Raw genomic sequence first — 15,348 nt, 5'->3', positions numbered from 1 at the left:
TACATATATATATTATGTATCCCACATTATATACTGTATATTATAAATATACTATAATATACTATACTATAATATACTATACAATATATAATAATATACTATAGTAATAATATACTAATAATATTAATAATAATATACTATAACATAATTACTATAATAATATAATATAATGTAATGTAATGTAATATAACATAATATAACATAATATAACATAATATAATATAATATAATATAATATAATATAATATAATATAATATAGTATAATATGTATTGTATTCTTTATAATATATTATATGATATATGACATATAAAATTCAATATTTTATTTCTCCTGGTTCAATTCCCCCAGCGTCTCAGCCTGCTCTGCTCTCTCCTTGCCAGATCCAGGCATTCTAAAATTCAATTTTTAAAGATAATTTTTTACTTTTCAAAACAGCTTTCATTTACATTTTGCTGAATCTGTGCTGTTTGTCCTTTCAGGATTTTATTAAGTGAGTATTTGTAGCTTTTCCCCCACAATAATGAGGGAAAAAATGGGGATTTTTTCTGCGAAGTTCATTTTATTCTCACAAAGTTTCACCCTTTAAATGGTAAACACATCCCTATAGAAACGAGGCCAATTCCATCCCAATTTGTGCCTTTTCAGGGAGTTTTTCCAGGATTTTGGGGGGCAGAATTCCTGATATTCTCCCAATCAGCACAGCACAAAACACAGATTTCCCCAAAACCCCAATTTCCCCTGCCCGATTCCCACATTCCTGTTGTTTTCCAGCTGGATTTGGAGCTGGGATTTTGTGAGCTGCTCCTCCCTGGATTTAAAAAAAATAAAAATAAATAAAAAATAAAGCAGGGAGTGAAACCTGGCAGGTGCCAGCTCCTGCCCTTCCCTCCGGAGGTTTCACACTGGGACTTCTCCCAGCAATTCCCAGAGCTTTTCCAGCACCTTCTGCTGGGCCCGAGCTCTTTGGAAATGGGATTTTTTTCCCCTAGAAATGGGATTTTTTCCCCTGGAAATGGGATTTTTTTCCCCCTGGAAATGGGATTGTTTTCCCTCTGGAAATGGGGATTTTTCCCCCCTGGAAATGGGATTTTTCCCCCTAGAAATGGGATTTTTTTTCCCCTAGAAATGGGATTTTTTTCCCCTAGAAATGGGATTTTTTTCCCCCTGGAAATGGGATTTTTTTCCCCTAGAAATGGGATTTTTTTCCCCCTGGAAATGGGATTTTTTTCCCATGGAAATCGGATTTTTTTTCCCCCTAGAAATGGGATTTTTTTCCCCTGGAAATTGGATTTTTTCCTCCTAGAAATGAGATTTTTTCCCCCCCTGGAAATGAGATTTTTCCCCCTATAAATGGGATTTTTTTCCCGCTAGAAATGGGATTATTTTCCCCTGGAAATGGGACTTTTTTCCCCTAGAAATGGGATTTTTTCCCCTGGAAATGAGATTTTTTCCCCCCCTGGAAATGGGGATTTTTTCCCATGGAAATCGGATTTTTTTTTCCCCTAGAAATGGGATTTTTCCCCCTAGAAATGGGATTTTTTTCCCCCTAGAAATGAGATTCCCCCCTGCTGTAAATGGGACTTTTCCCCTCCTAGAAATGAGATTTTTCCCCCCCTGGAAATGGGATTTTTTTCCCCCTAGAAATGAGATTTTTTCCCCCCTGAAAATAGGATTTTTCTTCCCCCTGGAAAAAGAATTTTTTTTCCCCTTGTGGAAACGGGATTGGGTTTTCCCTGAAAATAGGAATTTTTTTCCCCCTGAAATGAGATTTTTAGTGCCAGGGAAATGCCCAGGTAGGAATTCCTAGGTGGCTTTGGGACAGGATATTCACACTTCATTTACACCTCTGCATATCCAAGGACACAGAGACACCTCCGGGGCCTCTTTGGGTGGAAAAATGCTAATTTTGGGCAAGAAATTTTAATGACAGATTTCCTTTTTGGGGTTTCTGGACCTCGGGGTCAGTGGTGCTCAATGGGAAATGTAATTTTTTTTTTTTCCTACTTCAAAAAAAACGTTGAGTTTGTGGCTGTTAGATCTTAAACTCCTTTAGATTCAATAAAACACCCCTCGTTTATTGCAAAATCCGAGGGATTTTAGTGCTGAATTCCGAAATGAAAACCTCTGGAATGGATTTCTTCTCATGGAGATAATGCTTGACAAAAATCCAGGAACCGCTGGTTGGAAAGGCTTTGTGTCTCCCAAAAATCTGGACTCAGCCCTATTGAAAAATGGGAAAAGCCCGAGGCTTCTTCCTCATGGATTTTCAGTTTTAGTGGCAGGATTTCACAAATATTTTTCTGGGTTTTGGGAATATGATTTCCATGAGCTTGTGGGACATTTAGAGGGAAATTGCCAGCTCCAGACAGAGCATGGGGAAAAAAAAAAAAAAAAATATATATATATAAGTCTGCTGGGAATGGGAATAGGGTCGTTAGCAGCACTCAGCGCTTTGTTTTACATTTATTTTGCATTTATTTTGCATTTCCATGGGCTCAGGCAGCTCCAGCACTTCCCATGGAAATGCAAAAGCACCTGGATGTGCCGAGGCTCTGGGAGATAAAGCTTCCCCACTTAAAAACAGATTTTCAGGGTTTTTTTGCACCTAAAGCACAAGAAAGAAGGGATTGAGAGCTGAGAGAAATAATTGAAATAATTCCCTTCAGATGTGTTTGGGAATGGCTGGGCCTGTTCCAGGCACCTGTGCTTCCAACCGGGAGAGTTTATTGAGGCTTTTTTATTGCAATATGGCAGATTTATTGAGCTGTTATTTACCCCTTTATGGAATCATGGAATATCCTGATTAAGGCACCCTCAGGGATCGAGGCCAATTCCTGCACAGGACACCCCAAAAAAGTCATTTTAGCCCTCATTTTGTGTTTTCTTTGTGCAATCTGTGGTTATTCCCTGCTGGCTCATTCTCCAAAATTCACATGACCCGGGGATTTCACGGGGTTTCAGTGGAAAGCATCTTCACACCCTCAGCTTTTCCTGAAATCTTTAATTTTCCTCACATCTTCAGTCAGTTTTTCCTTCAATTTCCCCTCACACCCTCAGTTCCCCCCAGTTTTTCCCTCACAACCTCAAATTTTCCCTCAGTTTTTTCCCTCACACCCTCAGTCAGTTTCCCTCCAATTTTTCCCTCACGCCCTCACTTTTCCTCAGCTTTTCCTCAATTTTTCCTCAGCTTTTCCTCACACCCTCATTTCTCCTCAAATCCTGCTTCCCTCACATCTTAACCTTCTTCTGAAATCCTGTTTTCCCTCGGTTTTTCTCCACTTTTCCCTCAGTTTTTCTCCATTTTCCCCTCAGTTCTCCCTCAGTTTTTCCTCACACCCTCAGTCAGTTTCCCTCCAGTTTTTCCCTCACACCCTCAGTTTTCCTCAATTTTTCCTCAGTTTTTCCTCACACCCTCATTTCTCCTCAAATCCTGCTTCCCTCACATCTTAACCTTCTTCTGAAATCCTGTTTTCCCTCAGTTTTTCTCCATTTTCCCCTCAGTTTTCCCTCACACCCTCAGTCAGTTTCCCTCCAGTTTTTCCCTCACACCCTCAGTCAGTTTCCCCCAGTTTTTCCCTCACACCTTCAGCTTTTCCTCAGTTTTTCCTCACATCCTCATTTTTCCTCAAATCCTGCTTCCCTCTCATCCTCACCTTCTCCTGAAATCCTGTTTTTCCTCGTTTTTTCCCACTTTTCCCTCAGTTTTTCCTCACTTTTTCCTCCGGGCCGGCCCCGCTACCTCAGGCCCAGGCCAGGCCGAGGCCTCCCCGGCCGAGCCCGAATCTCTCTATTTTTAGCGCCGGTAACACCAAAAAATGTGGTTTTTCTTCAGAAGCTCGGTGTGAAGTTGCTCCCACACACTCACCAGCTTCCTCCACCCACTCTTTTGTCTGCAAATTGTGCTTTTTTTTTTCTTCAGAGTTCGAGCTTTTCATGTCGGAGTCTTTGCAAACCTTTGATTGCTGCAGATATTCCCCAGGTTTGGGGCTTGATAAGCATCAAAAATCGCTTTGAAACTCTTGTTTCCTTTTTACATCTTAATCACGGCCTGCATCTCTCATTTGGCAGCGTGACTGGAATTTGTTCTGTGCAAAAATCTGCCTTGACAAAATTAAATTCACCTTTAAAACAACAAAAAACGCTTGGTGTTTTGGGATTAAAAACACCCAAACCTGCTTTGGGATTAAAAATTTAAAAGCGAGGAGGGAAATGTGTTTTAAGAGCCTTTTTAGGGCAGTATTTCAGAGCTGCTGTTTGTGCTAAATGGCCAAGGAGGGCTTTGCTTTTTATTTAAATAATGGTTTTGAAAGTTGTGGGTCCCTCGAGAGTGGCAGTGAAAGGTTCAAAGCCACAGCAGCCGCTGATGCTGCAGAGTGAAGTGGTTTCAGAGCAAACAGCTTTGATAATTCAAAATAAACCCCACTGTGGCCTTGATTTGAGGTGATTCCTCTTGATGAAAAGGGTTTTTTTTTTACACACAATATCCCATTAGTGAGCAGAGGTGAAATATTGGCAGCAATTTTTTGCCGTTTGGTAAATGGTGGAAAAGGGGAAATTTCCTTTTCCTGGCAAGTTTGGTGCAGTGGAATTCCTGATTTCCTCCTGCAGCTTTCTAGAGATGCTTAATATGATGAGGAAATAAATAATCAGGTATTTTCTATGTGAAACTGGGAATTTACTGAATAATCCTGAGTAATCCATCCCACCGCAAGGAAGAGCTAAATTGGGATTCATCCTTCCCACGGCTTCCTGGGTGTAGCGTTGGGAATTCCAGCTGGCCAAAACCAGTTTATTTTATATTTTTTCCCTCTGAATGTGAGTTGTGCCCACAATCCAGCATTAACAGCCCATCTCCGGGATTTCCTGTGGGGAAATGTGAGGATGGAGCAGTGGGAATGGGCCCTGCTGTGGTGCTGAGGCTGCAGTCCCTGCCGGGCACCTCCAGGAAATTAATTTGGAGTAATTTGGGAACCCTGGAGAAGTGCTTGAGTGTTTTAATGAAGTTCATCACCAAACTGGTTATTTTTTCCTTTCCTTCTCGGTGTGGCATTTCACAAAGATTCCCTTTATTGTTATTAATAATTAATATTACTTATTCAGGCACTGGTTGCTTCATCTCCTGCCCAGTTAAAATTCGCTCCAAAGGGAGGGAAATTCTGGTGGAGCAGAAATTATGGAATTCCCAGGGAAGCTGTGGCTGCTCCATCCCCGCCAGTGTCCCAGGCCAGGCTGGGATCATGGAAAGTGTCCCTGGGTGGGATTTGCTGTCCCTTCCATCACACTTTGGGATGGCTCTGCCCTTAATTCCCCTCCCCTGCACCCTCTGATCCCAGGAATTCCTGATGGCATCAGCCCAGCTCAAAACCTCGGGAAAAAAGGGAAAAAAAAAGAGAAAAAAAAAGAGAAATGTGAGGGATGGATTGCTTTGTGTCCATGAGGGACCACGTGGCACTTCCTGCAGGAGGAAGTGGCAGCAAAGTCCGGGCAAATTCCAGCTTGGAAAAACGTGGATGGGCAAAGTGAGGTTGTGCCGTGGGGATTAAGGGAAAGGGGGAAGGGAGGGAGAGACAGAGGAAGAATTCCTCAAATCCCTCAAAATCCAGCATCTGGGAATCTGCTGCTGGGAATTCTCCTGGTCCCTCCCTGCTGGTTTTAGGGCTGTCAGTGCTCCCAAAAATCCAGAAGCAATGGTTGATGGGGTGTATCCCTTGCTGGATTTCCATTCCCTGGGAATCTGCTGCTGGGAATTCTCCTGGTCCCTCCCTGCTGGTTTTGGGGCTGTCAGTGCTCCCAAAAATCCAGAAGCAATGGTTGATAGGGAGTATCCCTTGCTGGATTTCCATTCCCTGGGAATCTGCTGCCAGTCTGTTTGTGGGGCCATTAGAGCCGCCAGAAATCCAGCAGGAATGGTTGTGGTTATCTCTTGATGGAGAGTGCCCCTTGCTGGATTTCCATTCTCTGGGAATTCTCCTGGTCCCTGCTGTTTTTGGGGCCATCACTTCTCCCAAAAATCCAGCAAGAATGGTTGATGGGGGGTATCCCTTGCTGGATTTCCATTCCCTGGGAATTCTCCTGGTCCCCTGATGGTTTAGGGGCTGTCAGTGCTCCCAAAAATCCAGGAGGAATGGTTGATGGGGTGTATCCCTTGCTGGATTTCCATTCTCTGAGAATTCTCTTGGTCCCTGTTGTTTTGGGGCTGTCACTGCTCCCAAAAATCCAGAAGCAATGGTTGATGGGGGGTATCCCTTGCTGGATTTCCATTCCTTGGGAATTCTCTTGGTCCCTGCTGTTTTTGGGGCCATCAGTGCTCCCAAAAATCCAGCAAGAATGGTTGATGGGGAGAGTATCCCTTGCTGGATTTCCATTCTCTGGGAATTCTCCTGGTCCCTGCTGGTTTAGGGGCTGCCAATCGTCCCAAAAATCCATGAGAAATGGTTATGGTTATTATCTCTGGTGAATGGAGAGTATCCCTTGCTGGATTTCCATTCCCTGGGAGTCTCTGCTGGGAATTCTCCTGATCCCTGCTATTTGTGGGGCTGTCATTGCTCCCAAAAATCCAGGAGAGTGGTTGATGGGGGGTATCCCTTGCTGGATTTCCATTCCCTGGGAATTCTCCTGCTCCCTTCTGGTTTTGGAGCTGCCAATCGTCCCAAAAATCCATGAGAAATGGTTATGGTTACTATCTCTGGTTGATGGGGAGCATTCCTTGCTGGATTTCCATTCCCTGGGAGTCTCTACTGGGAATTGTCCTGATCCCTGCTGTTTTTGGGGCTGTCAGTGCTCTCAAAAATCCATGAGAAATGGTTATGGTTATTATCTCTGGTGGATGGAGAACATCCCTTGGAAGTCTCTGCTGGGCATTGTCCTGCTCCCTGCTATTTGTGGGGCTGTCAGTGCTCCCAAAAATCCAGGAGATGGGGAGTATCCCTTGCTGGATTTCCATTCCCTGGGAGTCTCTGCTGGGAATTCTCCTGATCCCTGCTGTTTTTGAGGCTGTCAGTGCTCCCAAAAATCCAGGAGAAATGGTTATGGTTATTTCTGGTGGATGGAGAACATTCCTTGCTGGATTTCCATTCCCTGGGGGTCTCTGCTGGGAATTCTCCTGCTCCCTGCTGTTTGTGGGGCTGTCAGTGCTCCCAAAAATGCAGGAGAGTGGTTGATGGGGAGTATCCCTTGCTGGATTTCCATTCTCTGGGAGTCTCTGTTGGGAATTCTCCTGCTCCCTGCTATTTGTGGGGCTGTCAGTGCTCCCAAAAATCCAGGAGAAATGGTTATGGTTATTTCTGGTGGATGGAGAACATCCCTTGCTGGATTTCCATTCCCTGGGAATTCTCCTGGTCCCTGCTGGTTTTGGGGCTGCCAATCGTCCCAAAAATCCATGAGAAATGGTTATGGTTATTATCTCTGGTGGATGGAGAACATCCCTTGCTGGATTTCCATTCCCTGGGAGTCCCTTTTGGGAATTCTCCCGATCCCTGCTGTTTTTGGGGCTGTCAGTGCTCCCAAAAATCCAGGAGATGGGGAGTATCCCTTGCTGGATTTCCATTCCCTGGGAGTCTCTGCTGGGAATTCTCCTGCTCCCTGCTATTTGTGGGACCATCACTGCTCCCAAAATTCCAGCAAGAATGGTTGATGTGGAGTATCCCTTGCTGGATTTCCATTCCCTGGGAGTCTCTTTTGGGGAATTCTCCTGCTCGCTGCTGTTTGTGGCTCCCTGTCCCACCCTCAGCCCCCTGTGTAAGGCTGCCCCGGGCTGGGCTCTCCCCATCCCCGTTCGTTCCCCACTGATTCCCCCTCTCTTTCTCCCTCTCTCTCCCCAGCTACGATGCTCGAGGGCTCCTCTCACCATTCCCCACTGATTCCCCCTCTCTGTCCCTCTCTCTGCAGCTACGATGCTCGAGGGCTCCTCTCGCCATTCCCCACCGATTCCCTTTCTCTCTCCCCCTCTCTCCGCAGATACGATGCTCGAGGGCTCCTCTCGGCATTCCCCACTGATTCCCTTTCTCTCCCTCTCTCTCCGCAGATACGATGCTCGAGGGCTCCTCTCGCCATTCCCCACTGATTCCCCCTCTCTCTGTCCCCCTCTCTCCCCAGCTACGATGCTCGAGGGCTCCTCTCGGCATTCCCCACTGATTCCCCCTCTCTCTCTCTCTCTCTCTCTCCGCAGATACGATGCTCGAGGGCTCCGCTCGCCGCCCGCGATCCCTCCCCGCCCTGCCCCTGCCGTGATCCCGACCCCGCCGCAGCCGCGCCCGCCAGGACCGAGCCGCCCCCGCCGGGCTCCCATGGAAGAGGCGCCGGGCCCGAGCAGCCCCGCCGGCAGCGAGGGCGCCCCATGAGCCCCCCCAGATGAGCCAGGCAGGCAAGGGGGAGCCCCCCGGGGCCGGCATGGCGCAGGAGGGGCCGCCCGCCTTCTACCCCGGCCAGGAGCTCGACCTGTCCACCAAGGTGTACAAGAGGGAGTCAGGGAGCCCCTTCTCGGTGCTGGTGGACAGCAAGGGCGGCAAGGGCCACGTCCACGAGAGGGAGGAGCAGCCGTTTTTCAGGGAGAGCAGAGCCGTAGGAGAGGTGCGGGCTGTGAAAGAAGACAGGGAAAACTCTGACGACTCTGAGGAGGAGGAGGAAGAGGAGGAAGATGAAGTGACTTACAAAAGGGAGCAGATTATAGTGGAGGTAAACCTTAACAACCAAACCTTAAATGTGTCCAAAGGGGAGAAGGGTGTCCCCTCCCAGTCCAAAGAGACTGCTGTCCTTAAGAGCAGCAGTGAGGAAGAGGAGGGTGACAGCGGGGAAGAGGAGGCCACGGAAGACAGCAACGATTACGAGGAGAACGAGAGGCAGAAGAAGAAGGAGAAAAGAGCGGAGAAGGGCGGCGTTGGCCAGAGGAGGAGCAGGAGAGCGGCCGCCGCCGCCGCCGCCTGCCCGGCGCCCCGAGCCACGCGCGGCCGCAGCAAGGGCGCCGAGCCCCCCAAGCGCAAGAAGAAAGCAGCCAAGGAGCCCAAGGCGCCCGTGCAGAAGCCCAAGTGCGAGGAGAAGGAGACTCTGACGTGCGAGAAGTGCCCCAGGGTGTTTAACACGCGCTGGTACCTGGAGAAGCACATGAACGTCACGCACAGGCGCATGCAGATCTGCGACAAGTGCGGCAAGAAATTTGTGCTGGAGAGCGAGCTGTCCCTCCACCAGCAAACTGACTGTGAAAAAAACATCCAGGTAGGTCTGCTGGCCCGCTGGCCAGGTCCCCACACCTCCTGGCGTGCCCTGGATCCGCCTGGTGGACGCTTCACAGGGGGAAAAAAAAAATCTCCTTTTGCACGGCCCCATGTGCTGAGGCTCTGCCTTATCCCGCGTTTTGGGGTCTCCCAAAAGGAGGGGATGGCAGGGAAAGAGCGCTCAGCTGCTCTGAGCCGTTACTCCAGGAGTAAACTGTGAGTTGGGAGCGCCAAGCTCCTTTAGCAGGGTCAGGATCTGGAGTAAATGATCCCAAAATTGTGAAGTTCTGTGGTAAATCCTCCTCCTGCTCCTCCTGCTGCTGAGTGCCCGCAGCTCCTCTGAGCGGTTACTCCAGGAGTAAATTGTGAGTTGGGAGCGCCAAGCTCCTTTAGCAGGGTCAGGATCTGGAGTAAATGATCCCAAAATTGTGAAGTTCTGTGGTGAATCCTCCTCCTGCTGCTGAGCGCCCGCAGCTCCTCTGAGCGGTTACTCCAGGAGTAAACTCTGAGTTGGGAGCACAAAGCTCCTTTAGCAGGGTCAGGATCTGGAGTAAATGGTCCCAAAAATGTGAAGTTCTGTGGTAAATCCTCCTCCTGCTGCTCCTCCTGCTGCTGAGCGCCCGCAGCTGCTCTGAGCGGTTACTCCAGGAGTAAACTGTGAGTTGGGAGCGCCAAGCTCCTTTAGCAGGGTCAGGATCTGGAGTAAATGGTCCCAAAATTGTGAAGTTCTGTGGTAAATCCTCCTCCTGCTGCTGCTGAGCGCCCGCAGCTCTCACTGAGTTTAGAATTCCAGGGGTTTCCGTGTCCTGAAATGCAATCCCACAGTGTGGAAGCCAGGTGAGCCTTCCAGGGATTCCAGGAGTTCCCTGGGATGGACAATCTGTGCAAAATCAGGGTCTGAGCTGGGTTAAATTGGGGTTTAAACCCCTCTGAGAATTCCCAGAGCGTTCCTGAAGGGCTGCAATTCACACCTGCACCCCCTTCCCGGCAGGAAACCCCGCTAATCTGCCTGGAGACACAAAAATCTCCATTTTTTTTCTCTCAAAAACCCTGATTTTCCCCAGCTTTGGGAGCTGTGGGAAGAGCTCCAGAATTCCTGATCCCTCTGGGGCATTGCTGCCTTCCCTGGCACCCCAAATCTGCAGGTTTTTGCCTTATTTTCACCCTCCTCCTCCTGGAATCCTGGCTCCCGTTGGAGTTTTGGGCAGCTGGAATTTGTAGGGCAAGGAGGGTTTGCTGTGTGAGGGTTTGAGCACAAGAATTGAACGTTTTTCATTGTTTGTTGGCTTTCAGTGCTGGGCTGGGTTGATGCTCAGCTCCCACTGTGTGGGAGATGTGGAATATTTATTGCAATTTCTATTTTCCCAGCTTTGGGTAACTCTGGGCTGTTTTTTGGGTTTTTTTTTTTTTCCTTAAATTTCAGCTCCAGGAAGGATTTGTTAATATAAATTTAATTTTTGCAGCTTTTGAAAGAAATATTTTTAAAGTTCAGTGCAGAGCAGGGAGGATTTAAATGGGAATTTAAGATATGCCCCAGCAAGCAGGGGGTTTATTCACAGCATAGAATCTAAGCAGGAATTAAAAAATAAAGGAATTAAAATTAAAAAGCAGGAATTAAAATTTAAGCAGGAATTCCTGAATATTTTGAACACGTAAAGTGGTGAAATATCCCGTGTCCATCTACACATGCATCCAAAAGGGATAAGAAAAGGAGAAATTATCGAAATTATGGTTTAAATCCAAAGGAATCTGGTTCAGAAACTTGCCAGTGCCAGCAGCACTGGGAGTCACCTCAATCCCCAGGAATAAATCCAGCAGTTCTTGTCCTGTCCTGCCTTTGGGATGTGTTTTCCAGCTGCCTGTTGCTGTGGTTTTATTCCAGTTGCCAACAGGATTGAGGGAAAATTAAAATTTCCCTCAACTCAGGGTTTGGCGTGCAGAGAGGGAGCTTTGTGCTGGAATAAAACTGGTTTAATTTTGGCCTGAAATGAAAACCAAGGCTGCTCCTCCCAGCGTTTCCTCCTGGGGATGGAATAAATCTGTTTTTCCAGGTAATTTCTGCTTTTTCAGCCATCACAGTCGGCACCTCCAGGGGGTTCCTGCCCCACTGTGTGGTTCGGAGTTGGAATCCTGAATTCTGGTGTGGCCTTGGCCCCTTTCTCTGCCAGCCCAAGGATTTTGGGGTCGTTCCATGGGATTTCTTTGCTCTCCAGGGTTTTTTTTTTTACCCTGCCAAGGGGGGATCCTGTGGGGGCAGAGCCCCCTTGGTGCCTGCAGAATTCCAGGTGGGAATTCCCAGCGGAGAGAAAACGCTCCCAAACGAGCAGAACTCATTAATTTGCTCATTCATCAGCACCCAGCTCTTCTGACCGATGGGGATTGCTGGAGACATCCCAAAAACCCCAAAGATCCCCAAAAAAACCCCAGGACAAGGCGCAGTTCCTCGGAGCTGAAGATGGTTTGGTTTCCTCACACTCCGGGATCTCCACGCGGGAATTTTTTCCTGAAGTTTTTGGGAAGAGGAAGAGCTGCCTGAAATCCTCGAGAGGATGATTGCCTGGACGTCCCACAGGAGTTTTGGGGAAGGAATTCTCAGCCTCCAAGCGACCCTTTGGGCCTTCCCTGAAGGAAGAGAGCGCAGCAAGAGCGTCCGGCGGGATGGGAGATGGGAGCTGCTGCTCCCCATGGAGATCCAGAGGGGTGGGAGAGCCTGGAGGGGCCACAGCTGGGTTTGGGGGGCAGGAGGGGCTGGAGGGGCTTTGGGGGTTCATTGGTGTCGGAGTTGGGATTCTCCCTCTCCAAAGGTTTGGATCCTTATCTCACCAGGGGTTTGGATCCTTATCTCACCAAGGGTTTGGATCCTTCTCACTGAGAATGGATTCTTTCCACTCCAAGGGTTTGGATCCTTATCTCACCAAGGGTTTGGATTCTCTCACTCCAAGGGTTTGGATCCTTATCTCACCAAGGGTTTGGATTCTCCCATTCCAAATGTTTGGATCCTTATCTCACCAAGGGTTTGGATCCTTATCTCACCAAGGGTTTGGATCCTTCTCAGTGAGAATGGATTCTTTCCACTCCAAGGGTTTGGATCCTTATCTCTCCAAATGTTTGGATCCTTATCTCTCCAAGGGTTTGGATCCTTATCTCACCAAGGGATTGGATCCTTCTCACTGAAAATGTTTGGATTCTCCCTCACCAAGGGTTTGGATCCTTATCTCACCAAGGGTTTGGATTCTCCCTCTTCAAATGTTTGGATCCTTATCTCACTCCAAGGGTTTGGATCCTTATCTCACCAAGGGTTTGGATCCTTATCTCACCAAGGGATTGGATTCTCTCATTCCAAGGGTTTGGATCCTTATCTCACCAAAGGTTTGGATCCTTATCTCACCAAGGGATTGGATTCTCTCATTCCAAGGGTTTGGATCCTTATCTCACCAAGGGTTTGGATCCTCCCACTCCAAATGTTTGGATCCTTATCTCACCAAGAGTTTGGATTCTCCCTCTCCAAATGTTTGGATCCTTATCTCTCCAAGGGTTTGGATCCTTATCTCACCAAGGGTTTGGATCCTTATCTCACTCCAAGGGTTTGGATCCTTGTTACTGAGAATGTTTGGATTCTCCCTCTCCAAGGGATTGGATCCTTATCTCACCAAGGGTTTGGATCCTTATCTCACCAAGGGTTTGGATTCTTATCTCACCAAGGGATTGGATTCTCTCACTCCAAAGGTTTGGATCCTCCCTCTCCAAAGGTTTGGATCCTTATCTCACCAAGGGATTGGATCCTTATCTCACCAAGGGTTTGGATCCTTCTCACTGAGAATGGATTCTTTCCACTCCAAAGGTTTGGATCCTTATCTCACCAAGGGTTTGGATCCTTATCTCAACGAGGGTTTGGATCCTTGTCACTGAAAATGTTTGGATTCTCCCTCACCAAGGGTTTGGATCCTTATGTCACCAAGGGTTTGGATCCTTATCTCACCAAGGGATTGGATCCTTATCTCACCAAGGGTTTGGATCCTTATCTCACCAAGGGTTTGGATCCTTATGTCACCAAGGGTTTGGATCCTTATCTCACCAAGGGATTGGATCCTTATCTCACCAAGGGTTTGGATCCTTATCTCACCAAGGGTTTGGATCCTTATGTCACCAAGGGTTTGGATCCTTATCTCACCAAGGGTTTGGATTCTTATCTCAATGAGGGATTGGATTCTCCCACTCCAAAGGTTTGGATCCTTATCTCACCAAGGGTTTGGATCCTTATCTCACCAAAGGTTTGGATCCTTATCTCACCAAGGGTTTGGATTCTCCCACTCCAAATGTTTGGATCCTTATCTCACCAAGGGTTTGGATCCTTATCTCACCAAGGGTTTGGATCCTTCTCACTGAGAATGGATTCTTTCCACTCCAAGGGTTTGGATTCTCCCTCTCCAAAGGTTTGGATCCTTATCTCACCAAGGGTTTGGATCCTTGTCACTGAGAATATTTGGATTCTTTCCACTCCAAGATTTTGGATTCTTCCCTCTCCAGAGTTTGGATTCTTTCTGCTCCAAGGGTTTGGAATTTTTTCGGCACCACTGTTTTGGATCTTCCCTCTCCCAAGGGTTTGGATTCTTTGCCCTCCAAGGGTTTGGATTCTTTGACCTCCAAGAATTTGGATTCTTCCCATTCCAAGGGTCTGGATTCTTCCTGCTCCGAGGGTTTGGATCCTTCTTGCTGAAAATGTTTGGATTTTCCCACTCCAGCAGTTTGGATTTTTCCATTCCAAGGGTTTGGATCCTTCCCTCTTCAAGGGTTTGGATTTTCTGACTCTGAGAGTTTGGATTTTCCCAGTCCAAGAGTTTGGATTTTTCCATTCCAAGGATTTGGATCCTTCCATCCGCAAGGGTTTGGATCCTTCTCACTGAAAATATTTGGATTTTCCCACTCCAGGAGTTTGGTTTTTCCATTCCAAGGGTTTGGATCGTTCTCACTGAAAATATTTGGATTTTCCCACTCCAAGGGTTTGGGTTTTCCATTCCAAGGGTTTGGATCCTTCTCACTGAAAATATTTGGATTTTCCTACTCCAAGGGTTTGGGTTTTCCATTCCAAGGGTTTGGATCCTTCTCACTGAAAATATTTGGATTTTCCCACTCCAAGGGTTTGGGTTTTCCATTCCAAGGGTTTGGATCCTACTAACTGAAAATATTTGGATTTTCCTACTCCAAGGGTTTGGGTTTTCCATTCCAAGGGTTTGGATCCTTCTCACTGAAAATATTTGGATTTTCCTACTCCAAGGGTTTGGGTTTTCCATTCCAAGGGTTTGGATCCTTTCTTCTTCAAGGGTTGGGATCCTTCTCACTAAAAGGGTTTGGATTTTTCCCCTCCAAGGTTTGGATTTTTCCCCTCCATGGTTTGGATTTTTCCCCTCCAGGGTTTGGATTTTTCCCCTCCAGGGTTTGCATTTTTCCCCTCCATGGTTTGGATTTTTCCCCTCCAGGGCTGGACTCTCCCAGCCTGTGGAGCCGTCCCTGTGCCCCTGCCCTGCTGTTGGATTTTGGGGTCAGGAGGCACCAGAACACCATTACACACATCCCTTGGTGTCATCCCAAAATTCGCATTTTTATTGCCTCCATTCCCTCATGTATAAATCCCAAATTTCACATTTTTGTTATTTCCATTCCCCTCAGGTGTAATCCCAAAATCCACATTCTCACTGCCTCCATCCCCCTCATCTATAAACCCCAAAATCCACATTCCCAGGCCCATTTTTCACCATTTTGGGGCCTTTTTTTGCCTCCATTCCCTCATGTATAAATCCCAAAATCCACATTCTCACTGCCTCCATTCCCCTCAGCTGTAAACCCCAAAATCCTCATTCTTACTGCCTCCATTCCCCTCAGGATAATCCCAAATTTCACATTCTCACTGCCTCCATTCCCCTCATCTACAAACCCCAAATCCACATTCCCAGGCACATTTTTCACCATTTTGGGGCCTTTTTTTGCCTCCATTCCCCTCAGGTGCAATCCCAAAATTCGCATTTTTACCACCTCCATTCCCTCATGTATAAATCCCAAATTTCACATTCTCACTGCCTCTCACTGCCATAGGGAATATACATATTCCCTATGTATAAATCCCAAAATCCACGTTTTTA

The 15,348-nt window shown here is 47.2% G+C and overlaps 1 protein-coding gene across 9 annotated transcripts in view; it reads left to right on the top strand.

Annotated features, from left to right (window-relative positions):
- The window catches only part of ZNF652 (zinc finger protein 652), a 33,514-nt gene that overhangs the window by 5,275 nt on the left and 12,891 nt on the right, over positions 1-15,348 (top strand). For all 9 annotated transcript variants that reach the window (XR_012583625.1, XR_012583624.1, XR_012583622.1 and 6 more), the window contains exon 2: positions 8,170-9,212. Coding sequence is in view for 1 of the 9 variants with exons in the window: in XM_074557927.1 (XP_074414028.1) it covers positions 8,352-9,212 (861 nt within the window). In the remaining 8 variants the exon portion in view is untranslated. The remainder of the gene's footprint in view (positions 1-8,169; positions 9,213-15,348) is intronic.

Source organism: Zonotrichia albicollis, chromosome 23 (assembly GCF_047830755.1).
Source record: "Zonotrichia albicollis isolate bZonAlb1 chromosome 23, bZonAlb1.hap1, whole genome shotgun sequence".
Classification (NCBI taxonomy): Eukaryota; Metazoa; Chordata; class Aves; order Passeriformes; family Passerellidae; genus Zonotrichia; species Zonotrichia albicollis.
This window is presented reverse-complemented; position numbering and strand designations above follow the sequence as displayed.